General features: G+C 47.5%; 1 protein-coding gene across 9 annotated transcripts in view; it reads left to right on the top strand.

Moving 5' to 3' along the window:
- Positions 1–17378, top strand: part of HERC1 (HECT and RLD domain containing E3 ubiquitin protein ligase family member 1) — a 2101515-nt gene that overhangs the window by 934217 nt on the left and 1149920 nt on the right. For all 9 annotated transcript variants that reach the window (XM_086959402.1, XM_086959399.1, XM_086959397.1 and 6 more), the window contains exon 39: positions 11542–11740. In XM_086959402.1, the coding sequence (XP_086815528.1) occupies positions 11542–11740 (199 nt within the window). The remainder of the gene's footprint in view (positions 1–11541; positions 11741–17378) is intronic.

The raw sequence follows: 17378 nt of genomic DNA, 5'->3' as shown, positions 1-17378 counted from the left end.
TTACTGCAACTTTCTGGTTCACACAAAAAACGTAGGCCATTGTCCTATCCTCCACCTCAGAGCCCTCCACTACTTCCTCAAAAAAGAGAAGTTCAAGATGCTGTCTCTGGTTCAGGCTCACTCTGCCGGGAGACTGGATGGTAGCACTGGACTTGCAGGACGCTTACTTATTCCTGTTCTGCCTGCCCATCATCGCTGCCTGCGGTTTATAGTTAGACACAAGCACTTTCAGTTTGCTGTGCTCCCTTTTGGCTTTACTAGTGCCCCTCGGGTGTTTACTAGGGTGATGGTGGATGTTGCAGTCCATCTGTGGAGATTAGGGGATCCAGTCCTCGACCTCGACGACTGGCCGTTGAAGGCGGGCTCGTCCCAGACTGTTGTCTCCCATCTCCAGACTAAGACGAACCTCATGCATTCACAGGGTTCACTATCAACATGTTGAAGTCACACCTGACTTCTTCCCAGACGCTCCCTTTCATCGCAGCTGTAATGGACACGGTGCAGTTTCGGGCCTATCCTCCCAAACGGTGAGTCCAGGATATTCAGGCTATGATACTGATGTTTCAGCCTCTATTCTGTATTTCAGTGAGACTGTCTCTGAGACTGCTGGACCTCTTGGCCTCCTGTATCCTGCTAGTGAATCATGCAAGATAGCATATGCAGGCCCTGCAGTGGGACCTGAAGTTTCAATGGGTGCAGCATTGAGGGAACATCACTAATCTGGTCCCGATCTCGGAGGTTACTGCTCAAGATCTGCAGTGGTGGCTGACAAACCACAAATGGGCCACAGACAGTCGCCTCTCCATTCCCACACAGATATTACAGTGGTGATGGATGTGTCACTACTTGGATGGGGCAGTCATCTGGGGGAGGTGGAGATCAGAGGACTTTGGTCTCCGGGGTAAGCCGGGCTCCACATCAACCTATTGGAACTTTGTGCAATCCGATTGGCACTGAAAGGCGTCATACGATCCCTCAAGGGAAGGCTAGTTCAGGTGTTCACGGACAACACCACTGCCATGTGGTACTGCAACTAGCAGTGCCGATGGAGTCGTTGACCCTCTGTCAAGAGGCCCTGCATATCTAGACTTGGCTGGAAGAACAGGGCATTTCTCCGGTTGTTCAACACCTGGCTAGTTCTCTGAACACAATGTCAACAATTTTGCACGTTGGAGTTTCCGAGGCAGCTCTCACTCTGCTAAGCTTTTCTTCATGTTGGGGGGAACTGAGTCCTCCTTTCCGCCCATACCACTCCTGTAGACATTGCTCAAGAAGATCAGGAGCGATCGGGCACAAGTCATTCTTGTAGCGCCGGACTGGGTTTGGATAGTTTGGTATTCTGAACTTTGCAAATGAGCATCGATCCTCCGATCAGGCTGACCCTTTTGGAGGAACTTCTGTCGCGGCAGCAGTGGAGTGTCCTCCACCTGAAACTGTCAAACCTCAGGATCCTTGCGTGGCGATTGAGCGGCGACAGTTGACCGCATCCAAACTTCCTTCCGGAGTATGCAATTTCATACTGTCAGCCAGGCGTCCCTACACAAAGTCGATATAAGTCTTTCGATGACAAACATTCTGTAAATATTGTACAGAACAGTCTATTGACTCTTTGTCTGCCTCCCTTTTTAACATTCTCATTTTCATTATGTCTCTTGCCCAGCAGGGCTCTGCTCTTGGTACTCTGAAGGGTTACCTTTCAGCCGTTCTGCTTTTCTACGTTTGCTAGACCAACCATCACTATTGAAGTCCCCTATTGTACATAGATTTCTGAAGGGGCTTACAATTTAGTTTCCCCCTTCACCTTTCATCATGCCGCAGTGGGACCTTTACTTGATCTTCACTCATTAAATGTGTGCACCATTCGAGCCACTGCACAGTGCCCCCTCTAACTCCTCACCTTCAAGACAGCCTTTTTAGTGGCAGTAACTTCTGCCAGGATGGTGAGTAAGTTGCAGGCACTCTCTTATCAGCCTCCTTACCTGACCGTCTTCCCAGACAAGGTAGTGCTCTGCACTAGGGCTTCTTTTTTTCCTGAAGTAGTGACACCTTTTTACCTAGGCCCACTTTCTATGTTCCTTCGTATCATTCTAAGGAAGAACGCCTCCACCGTATGGCACCAAAGAAGAGCATTATCGTTCTACCTTAAGAGCACTAAAGAGTTTCAGTTGGACGACCAACTCTTTGTGGGGTACATTGGAGCAAAGAAAGGGCGTGCTGTGCAGAAGAGGACCATCTCCCAATGGGTTATGCTCTCCATTAAGATCTGTTACGCTCTGGCAAGGAAGCAGGCTCCTGAAGGCGTCCAAGCTCATTCTACCAGAGCTAAGGCAGTCATCATGGCTCTCCAGCATGGTGTCCAGGTCCTTGACATCTGCCAGGTGCCTCGTGGGCATCCCTGCACAAGTTTGCCAAGCATTATTGCCTGTACATTCTGATGGATACATCTGCTAGTGGATTCCTCACCTCGTGAATATCCCCCTGCCCCAGCAGCATTTGGAAATTTTTTGTAGCTTTCCACGCCGATGAGGACGACGTCACAGAACCCTGGCTCCGCTAGCAACTCCACTGACTTCACTGGAGCCGTAAGAGAGCCTCGTCGGCGTGATGACGTCAGTTCCCTTTTTTCCGTGCCGTCGACGCGAACGGTTTTTCTAGAACTCTCCGTAGTTTCACTTGCTACTTTGTGTTTCTGGCTGTATTCCTGTGCTTATTCTTGTTTCCTTTCAAGGATGTCATCGAGGAAGTCCGGGTTCAAGCCCTGCAGGGAGTGCGGAGGACAAATGTCCATTGCAGATCCGCATGAAGATTGTGTCTGGTGCCGGTCGTCGGATAAGGACGTCGAGGGATGTGCCTGCTGTAGGAAAAATAATCCGAAGGCATGGAAGGAGAGAGAAGCAAAACTCTTCATGGCGAAGATGAGAAAGAAGAAAAGAGGTAGAAGAAGGTTGAGGTCGGGATCGAAGTCGACGTCAGGACATGCGGAAGCATAAGAAGAAGAAGAAGAGGCATTCTTCAAAACGTCATCCTGATAGAGAAGCGGTGCCAAAGTCGACCTCTCCAGCTCGTCTACGCCGTAAGGACTTAGTGTCTCCTTCTCCCTCGAATCCAGCTTCTCCTGCAAGATCGGCATGTCCTTCAGCTTCTCCAACTCAATCTCTGACGCTGGTTCATTCTCCGACTTCGGAACGTTCTCTGGCTCCAGTGGAAGAGGTTCCTGTGCCATATGAGCAGGCGACTCCATTGGCTCCGCCGTCGGCTGGCTCGAACAGGGTAACGCCTACACCGGAATATGTCCTGGGGCCTATCCCCTTTGTCCTGGCCCGGGTCAAGATCCCTCGCATTATCTTAATGCTATGTATGGAGTCTTCCATAGAGCTGTGTACCCCTCTGGAACACCTTTGGGTCCCATGGGTCCATTAGCGTTTAATCTGGGGGTTCCTCAGGCCTATGCCCAGGCCCCCTTCATGCCATTTCTACCGGCAGCGCCGTCTTGGCATTTCCCGGCGCCGAGGACATCGACGCCGTTTCCATCATCTCTGGCGCCGTTAGCTCGACCTCAATTAGCACAAGCTGTGCCGCCGGTCCGTGTACGACGTCGGCTCCGGATCTGCTAAAAAAGTGTTTTCTTCAGCAAGCATGGCCCTAAAGTCCACTAATTCCACCTGTCTTTTGGGTCGCTATATCCATGCTTTAATGGATTTGGCGAAACAGCTCGCACCTAAGTTGTCCGAAGAAAACAGACAAAATGTTAATGAGGTCTTTCAAGATATTCAAGAGGCTGCACGTGTCAGGTCATACAAAGTGGGTTAGACACTGCTGACTCTGTCACCAGAATCATGGGATCATCTGTGGCTACTAAAAGGAGTGCATGGCTTAAATCATCAGAGTTCTCCTCAAATGTTCAGGCTACGCTTTGGACCTCCCTTTTGATGGTTCTGGGCTTTTTGGCAAAAAAGCGGATGCAGCTCTAGAGAGATTTAAAGACAGTAAAGCAACAGGCAAATCTCTGGGTCTTCAGGCTCAGACTAGAGGCTCATCGTTCAGGAGGTACAGAGGATTTGGGAGGTCTTACTCGGCACCTTCTTCACTGTGCTACATTATCTAAACCCAACTACTAAAGCGCTTGTGGCGTTCCTTGATGCCACGAAAGCGTTCAACGCTTTGGAATGGCCCTATTTGTACACCATCCTGGGTAGGATTGGTCTTAGTCCCAACTTCATAGCTCTAATTACATTTGTGTACACAAGACTGTCGGCAAGGCTGCGCATGAACGGCTTGATCTCCAGTCCTTTTAACATTTCTCGCGGGACAAGACAGGGCTGCCCCCCCTGTCCCCGCTATTGTTTGCTATAGTGATGGAACCGATAGCGGCCAGGATACGTCAACATCACACTGCCAGGGTATTGGAATTTAGCTTTAGGGGCTTTTGATATCGTTATATGCAGACAACATGACACTATATATAAGCGATGATGGACGGAGCTCTGAAACTTTTCAGACACTCACCCCCAGTCACAGATCTGGGTTGAATCCATCATCATTCTTTAGCTCACTCCGCTACCTCAGTTCAGACCCAGCTATATGCAAATCAGTCTTGACCCCATGCCTCATGGGAACAGTTCAGCCCGAACTGCCAAGCCAGGTCTTCCCTGGACCGTAAACAAGTATCCTCGGACCGGTTTCTGGGTAACACCCTTCATCAGCCAGGCTAGCTTGAATCCAGTGGCAAAGTGAGCAAGGGACCCAAGTCTGGGCATACCATACCAACATTAGGGCGAACAAAGCAAACACTTGGAATTGAAATTTTGCTTAGTTCATCATCTCCTTGTGTTTTCTTGTTCTCATCCATAAAACTGTGTTCCCAGAGTACAGAATACTTTTTTGGTCCATACTTTTAATTTGTTTTCTTGCAAGTCTTATTGAGAGGTCCTCATGCAGTATCCCCTCCAGATGAATCTTCATTGTGCTTTGAAACCCTCTCGATGGGATGACAATTCTTCCTTCCGTATAACCACAAAGATCCTTGATTCTTCCACTCCAGTCCAGACAAATGTAATTTTTGAGACTGATCACACGCCTGCACCAAGTTACAAGTTATCAATAAGGTCAGGTATTCTGGATTTGCAAATCTGATAGAGACTACTAGCCGCAGATTCCTTACTGTAGAATTATCCCCAGGCATGAGACTGGATCCGGAAAACTTTTCTTTTCCCAGCATCTCTGCGTGCCGGGGGGGGGAACGTACCTCGTGACTCCGGCTTGACGTCCGTAGGCGTGACGTCATCGAGGTCACATAAGCCCCACCCCGGTGCGCTGACATCCGTTTTTTCCTTTTACCGGTTTGTTCTCTTGGCCTGTTTAGGCCTTTCCCTTCTCTATTGCGTAGTAATTTGTGGGAACAGTGTTCAGATGCCTTCAGGCTTTAAAACGTGTTCGTCTTGTGGACGCCTGATTTCTGCGACGGACCCTCACCTCATTTGCATGTGGTGTTTGTGGGAAGATCACGGCTCCACTGACTGCGAGTCGTGCCAACCCTTCTCTCGGCTTGCATGTCTAGGTCGGCTTCGTCACCTCGATCAGCTTCTGTGGAACGTTTTTGAAGCAGCTGTCATCGTCGTCAGCCTTATCCCTCTCCTGTGCCCCAAGAGCGTCGCTCCCCTGTCGGTAAGTGTCACAGTTTGTCCCCGAGGGCTGGTTTCTGGCCTTTTTGTAGCATGGGCGCTCCGCGGGTGATGCAGCCCCGCTTACCGTCCCCCCTATCCACCGTTTCCCGGTGAGGGGGCATCGAGAGCCCAGATGGAGACGTATGTGGCGGCTTTGCAGGCCTCGCTGACTCCTCCTCCTCCTCCTCCTTCTTCCCCTCCTGGGACATCAGCGGATCCCTTGCATGGTGCGGGGACTTCAGCGGCGTCGCCAGCGGCTCCCGGCCCAGCGCCGACTGGTTCAGATCCAGGCTCGGAGAATGTGGGGCAGTGTGGGTGCGGCCCTTCGGGGGTCCCACCTTCGGACCACGGCGCACCGGCTTTGCCGCGAACTCCTGTTGGAATCTCTGTGGTGTCGCAGGAAGTCGCCAGGGCTTGGGTCACATCCCGAGCCCCTCTCTGCCGTTTGACAAGGTGATCCTGTCTAAGGCCAAGGTGACGCCGCTACCGCGCAAGCAGCTGCTGGCCCTGGCGGCGCCACAGGGGTCGGTGGACCCCCCTCCTCCCGTCATGGGTCGAGGCTGGCGGTGGACCCCTTGTCCCTCTCCGGGCCCCTCTTGTCCCTCCACGCAGGCGGACGCCCCGCTGGAGGTCGAGTCAGCCCTCGTGCTGCCATGGGGGTTGGCGGCCCCCCGTCGTCCACTCATGGGTCATGGCTGGCGGGGGACTCCTTCCCACTCCCCGGGTGCCTCTCGTCCCTCCATGTAGGCGGCTGCCTTGTTGGAGGTCGAGCCGGCATCCATTAGCCGCCTTGGCCCCAGCCTCGCCCCGGTCTCCGGCGCTGTGCGATGTGACGGAGGCCTGTCCAGCGTCTCCGGTGGCGCTGTACAACGGCAAAGCCCTCTCCAGGTTGCGGATTCTACGGCACTGGACAGGCGTCAGGCCGTGGACTCGTCTTTGAACATCCCCTCATCCCCGGAGGTTGGGCGCCTGCTGGTGTCGTCATCGCCAAAGATGGGCTGCCGCGTCTTGGCCTTTTCCCTGGCGCCCTCAAAGGCCGGCTCCTCAATGTCATCGCGGCTGCGATTTCCACCAAAGGAACCACAGGTCCCCCACTCCTCAGCGCCTCTTTCTCCCTTCCGGACCTGGCCTTTCCCCACTCCGATTGGCTTAGGGGATGGCCGCCTTAGCTTGCAGCCATCGCCAAAGGAGGAACGGCTATCCCCATTGCAGGGCCTTACGGAGGCAGGCGCGGCCTTCGCTCGTGCTGTTTCTACAACTGTGGGAATTCTGCGCATTGGTAATCCAGCTGCTCATTTCCCCGCGGATCATCTTTTAGAGGTTCTCCAACAGGGCTCTGGTGGGAGGGAGCTGCTGCTTCCCTTTGAGGGTTCTCTCCTTTCTTCTCTGATGGGGGTTTGGGGGAGCCCCGCCACGGGGGATACGGTGCCCTAACACCTTCTGCACCGGCACCTTCCAGGACCGCATGACCAGGTGTGCCTCTCCCTCCACCCCTCTGCCTGTGGGCCCCTTTTGCGGACTGCCTTTCCCTCCCTGCCGTCACTGTTGTCTCCACCATCACGGGAGGCACGTTGGCTGGATTCTTGGGGGCGCAATATGTTTGCTTCGACCAGTGCGGCTCTGCAGGCCCTTAACACTTTGTGTGTTGGCTAGGGCCATCTCTTGTTTGTGGGTCTCGGCGGAGTCCCTTGGATCTGCTGCTTCTCAGGAGGGTGCTGGTGTTCCACTCGTTAGATGGTCGGGAGCTGGCGGCTTTTATTCTCTGCTCCGCTCTCGACATCTCGCAGGTGCTGGGTCGTGCCATGGCTTCTTCAGTTGCCCTTCGCCGCCATGCCTGGCTCCGGAACAGTGTGTTCCCGTAAAATGTTCGGGAACGGCTGGTGGATCTTCCCTTCGATGGCACTCTTTTGTTCCACGTCCGGGCAAACTCGGCCATCTGGAAGTTCTTGGCAGGGCTTCTGCCTCCTCCTCCTTGTCCTACCCCTCAGTGGCCTGTAGGTTGATCTGGTTCTTGGCAACTGTTCTTTCGTTGGGGCGGGTCACCCCAGGTCTGTGATCTATTTGATTCATGTGCCTACGAGTCCTATTTTATTGGGACTGTGGCTCTGTTGGCTGCTGGCTGGTCCTTTTTTCTGTGTATTCCTGCTTGGATTATATGCACCAGGTTGGCCCTGAGATTAGGCCTTCTTTCGTTTGCTTTTGGCTGCTTGTCAAGCCTTCTGCGGGGCTTTTTTCCCGGGGTTCTTTCTGTTGTCCTCTGCTGCAGATTTTTTTTCTTAAGATGGTTCCCATGTCTTGAGACTAACATACCCTAGGTGGGGTAATGGTAGCTGTTATATAGCTTGTTCTGTGCTTGGAGGTTGTGGTCGCCTTCGGGCCTCTGCTCCCCCTGGCGTTTAAGTACGTTGCAGGTGCAATTCCCTTCTCGGTGTTTGGAATGCCGTTGGCGGCGCCCCGGGGTATCCTTCTTAGGGGTCGCTGTGCTGTTAGCCTGGTCTGCCCTGCCGTCTGCGGCCTGGTGTCATGGCTCTGGATCCATGTCTTTTTGTGTTGTGTCTGCGGACCTCTTTCTGGGGTGTGTCCGGGGCCTTCTTTGCCTTCTAGCTCTCTGTCTTGGGGGCTGAGATGGATTTCTGTTCCTCCCTCTTTGAGGCGCACCCTGCCCAGTCTTCTAGGGTGTCCCCGGGCTGCTCTTTCTGCCTCTGATTGCTGTAGGCGCTGTTCTGTCTGGTCTTTTGAATTTAGCTGTGGTGGGATAAGCTGCCCTCTTCGCGGGATGTGTACCCGGTTGGGGGGAGGGGGGACGTGCGTTCTTTCTGCCTCGTCTCCTTGGGGTCTCTAGGTTGGTCTTCTTCCTCTTCGCCCTCCCCTTGCCTTTCCCCTGTCCTCTGTGGATTGTGAACGGGCTTCCTCTTCTTTCTTTCTTTCTTTCTTCTTCTTTCTGCATCCCCCTTGGGATCGGTGGTGTTCTGACTGTAGGGGTTCCCCTTGCTGGGGAGGCAGGGCTCCTCGCTTTGTCTTCTGCGAGTGCCCTCTTTCACTCCTCCCTAGTGCGATGCTTGTTTGGTGGGGTTGCATTCATTCCTCCCTTCTGGTACGTGACTGGTAGGTTAATGGGTGCTCCGGCGTCCCTACACTCTGGTGCTTCCAGTGTGGGGCATTCTCATATTTACCCTCCTTTTTCCTTGTTTGGAGTTTCTGACTCATGTGCAGTCCTCTGAGTAGGGGTCTCTTGGCTGGGCCTCAGCCTTGGCTCCTTTCAGGGGACGCGACTCCCTGGTGGTGTTGTCCTGGGGTGAATTGTCGTTGCTCTTCTGTCTTTCACTATTAATGGACTGTGGTTGCAGGCTCCTCGTCTGCTGCACAATGTTTTTGTATGTTTTTCCTGTCTCCAGGGAGAATGTTGTATTTGTTTGCAGGGTTGCTTTGCAGTGGCTGTGACTGCTCTTCCTTTCTATGACTTTTGGTGCCATGTTTCCTGGCACTCTCCCGAATGAATGAATGAATGAATGAATGGGGGTCTTGTATTGCGCAAACGTAGCCCAGAGGCATCAAGGCGCAGCAAACAGAAAAACATAGAGAGTCAGAAAAGGAAGATAGTTCAGGATTTATAGGCCTGAGGAAAAAGCCAGGTTTGCAAAAGATCTCCAATGAGGGTTGACTGGAAAGTTTGGGGGGGGAGAGAGTTCCATAGTTTAGGGGCCAAGGAGGAAAAGGTTCTTCCTCCCCACTTCACCTTTTTGAATCTGGGCACAGAAAGCAGATTTCTAGAAGCAGAGCGGAGGGTTCTATTGGGAGTGTAGGGGCTGACAAGGGTCCTGATACCTTCGGGACCAGATCCAAACACTGCCCTGTGAGCCAGGCAGATAAGCTTGAAAGAGATTCTGGTCTGTATTGGTAACCAGTGAAGATCTTTCCTGGCCTGAGTTGCAGATGAGAGCCTAGGAAGGTTAAGGACCATCCTGGCTGCAGCATTTTGAACCATCTGGAGGCGATGGAGAGATTTCTTATTAATGCCACCGCAAAGAGCGTTGCAATAGTCAATGGGCTATTCCCCTCCATTCGCTTCCTTTCTTTCTAGGTATCTGCTGTTTCGCACACTGTTCCCATATTCCCACAGTTTTTTGTTTGTGATGGCTCCGTGTTGTGGCGCGAAAAAGTTCTCAGAAGAAAACTGAGGTCAGCGCGCCGGGGTGTGGCTTATGTGACCTCGCTGACGTCACGCCCGTGGATGGCGTCAGGGTGGAGTCACGCGGTACCGCACAGCGCACAGAGATGCTGGGAAAAGAAACGTTCTCCGGATCCAGTCTTCCGTCTGGGGATAATTCTACGTTAAGGAATCTGCGGCTAGAATCGTCTCTACCAGATACATCATTACCGAAGGTAAGTAACTTGTACTTCAGTGTTCATGCTGCCAGATTGTGTCTCCTGGGATAAGGAAAACTATATAAAGCTCCACTTATGGAGCCTGCCTTTCTTAGGCCCAACTTGCTGCTGGTTACTTTGTTTGTCTACAAGGGGATGAATCACCTGTCCTACTGCTCCTACTACTTCTGTTCTACTAGGCATAGATAGCAATTGAGTCAACTTCATATGGAAGTGCTGATTGGTAGGTATGACTGCTTCTTAGATTGGTACTAGCCTGTGGCCCAGTAAACTGTAGGCACATCAGCTCTATGTTGGAATGGAATCAGACTCAGAGGTAATTGCTGGTGTCACAGCTTCAAACTGTGCAATCTCCTCCAGAATTGTAGGAGCTTGGATGTTTAGGATCTTTGGTTTTGCTTCTTGCGTTTATTCTATGACTTGCCCTAGTTTTGTCTTTTGGTTTCACCTACAATCTACCTGACAAGAACGACCTTAACCAAGATCTGCCCCTCTTATTGTATTCTGAGACGCAGAGCTAGGCCTCTCTGTCCATGATGGCCTTAAAGTGCATCAAGCAACTCTTGTCGCACAGTTTAAAATCATGCTTGATCCCGAGGCCAGCTAGTTGTGCTTGTTTTCAATGTAGAGCAGTAATGAGGAAGCACTGCTCAAAAGAATGTAACTGATCTCTATCCCATAGAGATGTAATGTGAATACCCCCATCCCAGTTTTGATCTGACAGTAGATTATTAATGTTTGTATGACTGTTGTGTAATACTTAATCAAGTGCTCCTGACCAAACAATACATATATAAAGCTATGTATTACTTGTAACTGCTTCCTGATCTATATCCTCCTGTAACACTTGTGCTGAGCTGAAAAAGAATTAAAAAAATGCTTGATCCCTAGACGCCATAAGCAGATGCCATGTGGCTTAGTCACCTAAATTGGCTTCTGGCACATGTATGGCACCTTAAAACCTGGTGCCTTAGGGGTGACAGCCATGTACTCTGCCATAGTTTACAAGAAGATTTTGAAAATTTGGTGAAAGCCAAAATCTCTAAAACTCAAGCTACAGATCTTAATCCTTGGGTTCAGAAAAAAAAGAACTCATGTTTGTGCACAGAGATGGGCCTTTATCCGGCTCTATGTTGTTATGTCCTCAGGCGGTATGGAGTCGCAACCTTCCCAAGCTTGCCCAAGCTTCAGGATTCAGTCTTACACCTGCCTGGAGATTTTCACAAGGTGAGGGATTGCAGTTAAAAATACTGTCAGAAAAGTGTTATGCTATGCAAACTACAATAAAAAGAGTTTAAAACAAAGCTATGTATCCAGATTTCGTGATCACATGGATGCACACTAAAGATCATCACCTCTGGCATTGAAACGAGTAGCTAAGTGGAGTTAAGAGTGCTGAAGTTACTTTGTACAATCTGTTTGTTGCTTTTAAGTTTGAACATTGTTGCTTGTGGTGCTGCATGTCATATTTTTTATATGTATTTCTTTCCAGAGGTAGACCAGCAATCTGATGAAAATGATCATGTCCAGCAGGCACAAACACCAGTGACTACCAGCCCATCTGCTTCTAGCACTACTTCTTTCATGAGCAGCTCATTGGAGGACACCACCACTGCTACGACTCCTGTGACTGATACTGAGACGGTACCAGCTACTGAATCTCCTGGAGCGATGCCTCTCAGCCTTCTAAGGTGAACATTTACACTGTTGTAATTAAGGTTCCATCGCTGTAGGTTACCATGTCAATTTATAGTAATAATTCTATGAAAATGATGAAAGCTGTTTAAGTTTAGGGAGGTCCAGTGATGTTTGATTCCCATGTTCTAATGATGTATATTGAAAATATGGATCCTATATAGTAAGACACTATTATAGGTTAGGCCAGTAACCACCACCTTAATTGAGTTTTACTAATTTTCAAGCAATTGCAGCTAGTAAGTCAATCTCCTGTGTATTCTAAACTGGACTATGGAAGCTTCGTCCCGAAAGAAATCCCAAAGATTCACCTGCTGCTAAACAAAGTTGTGCTTCGTGCTGTGACCAGATGGGCTAGTAGAGCATGAAGTAGCCCATCAGGTCACCCATACTAGTCCCCCTTAAGTAGGTTCCTCTAGATGAAAGGCAAGTCAGCATGCTGCTCACCAAATTCTACTCCTCATTTTTGGTATTGCTGCACATTGTATGGGAGGATGTTTGAACACTCAGTATGTTGAGACCTTTGTTGCAATGGTTTTCAGTATCCTTTTCCTCCTGTTTTCTTTCTTCTTTTTTTTTTTACATTTTCTGTCTTTCTTAAATGCCTTTTTTGCTGCATAAAGGAATGTCATGTCACATTGTTACTCCCAGAAATTTTGATTCTCCTGATTTAGTCTGACATCACTAATTTGAGGGTCCATTTTCCAAGCTGTGTTCTACGTCTGCTGTGAAAAGAAGCCAGGGTGGTAGTAAGTGTGCTTGCATTAACTGCCTTTGATCCCTTTTATGTAGCTAATAGTTCTATTTTTTATTTGAAGAAATTAATAAGGAAGCTTAGTGAGAGTGAACATTAAAGGTTGTCAGCTTTCTCAAGTAATGCTAAAGCCTGTGCTTTATCCACTAAGGACCTAATCCCTTCCCTGACAAATATTCCTTCTGCGTTAGCGGTTTCAATGCGTTTCACTACTACGTCCATGAGTAATTTATTTTTCATATAGATCTACATCAATTGAACCTTCAGCCCTTTCTTATTCTCCCCACTTCAGAACAAATACTTTTGTTGTTCTCCTCAAGCAGTCTCCTCACTTTAGGCCTTCCATTCTTGATGTATTTATTTATTTATTTATAATTACATTTGTTAAGCGCGCAGCTACCCGGAGGTTTCCCGGCGCTAAGGCAAACTGAGCGGTATAAAGGGTGGGAGGAGCGTCAAACCATAAAATTAAGTATTGAAAAGCCAAGTTTTAATTCCTTTACGGAATGTCAAAAAGCACAATTCAGAACGCAAAAATTGGGGTAAAGAGTTCCATAAGGAGGGTGCCAGCAGGGAGAACGAACGTCCTCCCATTTTGGCTCTGTTGATGCGCGGAATCTTGAACTTGTTCTGAGTGGAGGACCTAAGTGTACGGGGGGGAATGTATTGCTGCACCAGAGCAGAGAGATAGTGAGGAGCACTACCAGTCGTAAATAGTTACTTGGTGCATTATGATGGCACTTCAAAAAGCCTACAAAACATAAACAAGCATTGGCAAAGCCAATAAATAGCACGTGCCTTTGTAAGAACTATTGGCTTTTTCAGTGTTTTGTTTACCATGTTGTATAGCAGCCGCTCTGCTGTACAACATGGCTCAAATAATTTGGCAAAGCCAATAGTTCTTGCATATAGGAAGCTTGTTTTTATTATAGATAAGTAGAGGATTAAAACTTAACTGTGAAAGGGACATTAGAAACAGTTTTTAGAAATGCAGTCAAGATTCCATATATCATAATGAAATAGTGTTGTACAATTCTTCAATATTATTTATTTGTGGTTTTTTTATAGGTCAACTCTTTTCTTAAAGATATTAGGGATTTAATTGTACACTTGGGCACCCCCCTCTTTGTGGGGCAAATATATGAATAAAACATTCACTGTGATACAAACGCCTGTTTTCCCCCATAAAACACTTTAGTTGAAACCATACAATCAAACCCCGGCTGCCTGCACACAGACCGTAATCATGGGCAACGCCACATTTGTTGGGAACAAATGTACAGTTATATGCGCTTGTTAAACGAATTGTAGAGCAGATATATTTCCTCCGTAAAGAAATTAACTGTAGCCATAAACTAAAATTATGAATATTTTCTCAGCTTCTTGTTTTGTTCATGTACAAAGGGACGTTGTTTCCTCACAGCACTGTCTCAGTTTCTCCTTAAAAAACATTAAGCAAAAAGATATCTTCAATAAGGAATCCAAGAACGACCAGCCTAAGCCCACACTACTATTCGCATCTGAGTCTCGAAGCAATGTACTGACAAAGCCTCATTAATTATTATCTGTGATTTACCGGCCTTAAAAATTGTGAAAATGTGATATAATGCGCTAATGGAAAAAATACATAATTATTGTACATAAAACGCTCACATTAACATGAAGCTACCGGAGCCTCCTGCCCCAGAAAACACATTATACAAAGCTATATATTCAGATCTAGGCTGCCTGCATACCTAAACTATAATCTTAGGCACACAGTCTCTGGGAACAGCGTGAGGCTGGGTTAGTGTTACGAGCGCTTCGCTGTAACTATCAATATATATATATATATATATATATATATATATATATATATATATATATATATATATATATATATATATATTCACAACTCACATCCACCTTCCGCCGCTCCACTTTACCCCGGGTGCCTCCTTAACGCACGATGGAGTGCGTAACATCTCTCCAACCCACAGTTCAATCCGCGAACTGTTCTGCAAATAAGGACACTCCAGCCGGATTTATCGGTCTCTGCGCTTAGTTTATTTTCAGCGCATACACTTCAGTCAACAAACAAACGCGTTTCGGCGTTGCCGCCTTCGTCAGTGCTGGCTAACAGAGACATTTTTTACATTTAAATAAAGTTTCATTCAAAGCATCACATGTTAAAAATAAACATAAAAGAGGCACATAAGTTCATTCACTTTGGCAGCCATCTTGGAGTGTTCAAAATCGGCTTTTTTAAACTCTCATTTCAATTATAGCATTACCTCATTGAATAGGCATTTTACTGATCATTATGCGGTATAATCAATTCATATCAATTAACCTTATATTCACCCATATCTTGGTATTTTCCGCATTTTACATTTACTAACTATTTTCTCATACCTCTTTTAAAAATGTCTCTGTTAGCCAGCACTGACGAAGGCGGCAACGCCGAAACGCGTTTGTTTGTTGACTGAAGTGTATGCGCTGAAAATAAACTAAGCGCAGAGACCAATAAATCCGGCTGGAGTGTCCTTATTTGCGGAACAGTTCGCGGATTGAACTGTGGGTTGGAGATATATATATATATATATATCTATATATATATATATATATATATATATATATATATATATATATATATATATATATATAGATATATATATATATATATACACTAAGAAACACATCAGTGAGGTTTCAGGCGTGCGAGACCCCACAGGCATGCACAGGTAGTAATTTAACAAGTTTGGTGATACAGCTCTAGTGTAGCAAGTATCCCCCATTGGTACAATAGCCTGAGCACCAGTTTGAAATCCCTGCTGCCTACACACATACTGTAATCTTGCACACGTATCTTCTGTTATGGGCAAGTATGCAGAACTAGGGGAGTCTGCTGTCTAATCGGTTTCCTTCCTCAAGTGTTTAGCAGCTGAGTGGCAACTTTACTGCCCATAAGCAAAGACGCGTCCATAAAACATGATTTACGGGACTGTTTATAACTGCACTCAGAGCGAGAAATCCCAAAAGGAAATTGTGCTCGCCTTAAAACATCACCCTGCATCCCTTTTCTCCAAGCCTTTCATCAGAACACTTTCTCGCATCCATGGACTATTCTGAGGAAACCTAAGAGGGGGCAGCATGTGACAGAAAAAAGTATCATGAATGACTGCATTCTGCATGGTGTTTTTACCTATAGAGCATCAAGAGCACTGCAGCTCCACTGCATTGCCGACAAGCACAATGCGTTTAAATAAAAAAAATATATAATTTCCAAACATGCGCCAGGCTACCTTGTTAATAGGAAACACAGCAAGACAAGCACAATGCATTTAAATAAAAATTATTTTTAAAAATCGAAAGAACAGACATGCTACCTTGTTTATAGGAAACAAAGTGTTTTTAAAACGCTTCACAAACTCAGGATCCCTTTACGACAAGCAGCAGATTTGCAGAAAATTCCTTCACCCTGACTTTCAAATAACACAAAAAGCAAGAGGAAACGGAAAAAAAGGGATGCCTCGATGAACACGAGCAGGAAACAAAGAATAAAGTACCCCAAAACGAACAGATAAGCACCAAAGTAATTAGGCACTGCTCTGTCAAAGGAAACATATGACAAGGAGGGACAAAGAGCAAAGATTAGCCACTAGCAAGCAAGCCCTTTTGAAGGACAATCGAACTGAGGAATAAAAAGGCAATGGGGCTGCCTGTAAGCCCACAGAGTGTATACAATGTCTCTAAGAGACAGCGTTGCCTAAGCTCAACTTAAAAGCGTACATTCAGAGGAGAGATACCATGAAGCTTCAAAGTGTGGGACAGCTACCTTAAAAGAACCTCCTAAAAATGCTCAGAGGAAGTCAGGAGACCAAAGTCCTGTTTTTGAAGTGATTATTTATATTTGCAAACCTTAAGCTAAACCAGCATCTGAAACACTAATGCTGAAGCAAAAAACTCCTCAAACTCTTACAAAGACTAGTCAACAACAAGAACGTCGCTATCCGGTCCATCAGCGACAATACCATTGACAAAGGCATCATCAACAGTTATCGTTGAAGAAGAAACATGGAAAAACTGGAGTGGTAATGTTAACCACGTCAAAGACAACTACTAACTATTCCTTGAAGACCGCTTCTGGCACTACATTGTTGATGGTTTCACTGCCATCACCCATTCAATTGACGTTTTCACAGTCAACAAGGTAATTAACAAACACGGTGTTGAAACCTTCGCCAGCGCCTCCACATCAACAATTCCACAGTCGGCAACACCGTTGGTGATCCCACCATTCACAACGATCCCACTGTTGACTACAAAAAAAAACTGTTGTCTCCAAAAGTATGAATTAAACCTATGGTTCTAATTGATTGCAAGACGACTGAGGCAATAAATGACTAACAATAAGGGCAGTTGCTGCAGAGGCACCGGCTGAGGGGCTCAGGAACAACAGAAGCACCGGGGGAGAAGGAGGAGCATATGGGGGGGGTCATGCACTGGCCGTCCCCGCGGCCGCAGCGGACCCAGGGCCAGTGGGGAGCGCAGGGGAGGCAGGTCCACTAGGAGGGGAGCGGGACAGGAGGACTCTCCCAACCTTAAATGAATCTCGAGTGGTTCAGCACTCAAGAAAATGTAAATCTTATCACTCATAAAAGTAAGAGTTCAGCAAAACTTCTTCAAATAATCAATTCATATGACCAATGTTTTGCTGTAAATAATATCCATTAGGCATGTTGAGTTAAAAATATCTTTATAATTTTTTTTTTGACAATCCATTCAGCCTCAAAATGATGCACTCTACCCACTTTGCCCTCTCCCCAGAAACAATCACCTTAACAACTGAGAAGGAAATCTTCATAGACTGGGACTCGTTCCCAGAAATTCAGAAATCC

Source organism: Lissotriton vulgaris, chromosome 2_2 (genome assembly GCF_964263255.1).
Source record: "Lissotriton vulgaris chromosome 2_2, aLisVul1.2, whole genome shotgun sequence".
In the NCBI taxonomy this organism is placed as follows: domain Eukaryota; kingdom Metazoa; phylum Chordata; class Amphibia; order Caudata; family Salamandridae; genus Lissotriton; species Lissotriton vulgaris.
This window is presented reverse-complemented; position numbering and strand designations above follow the sequence as displayed.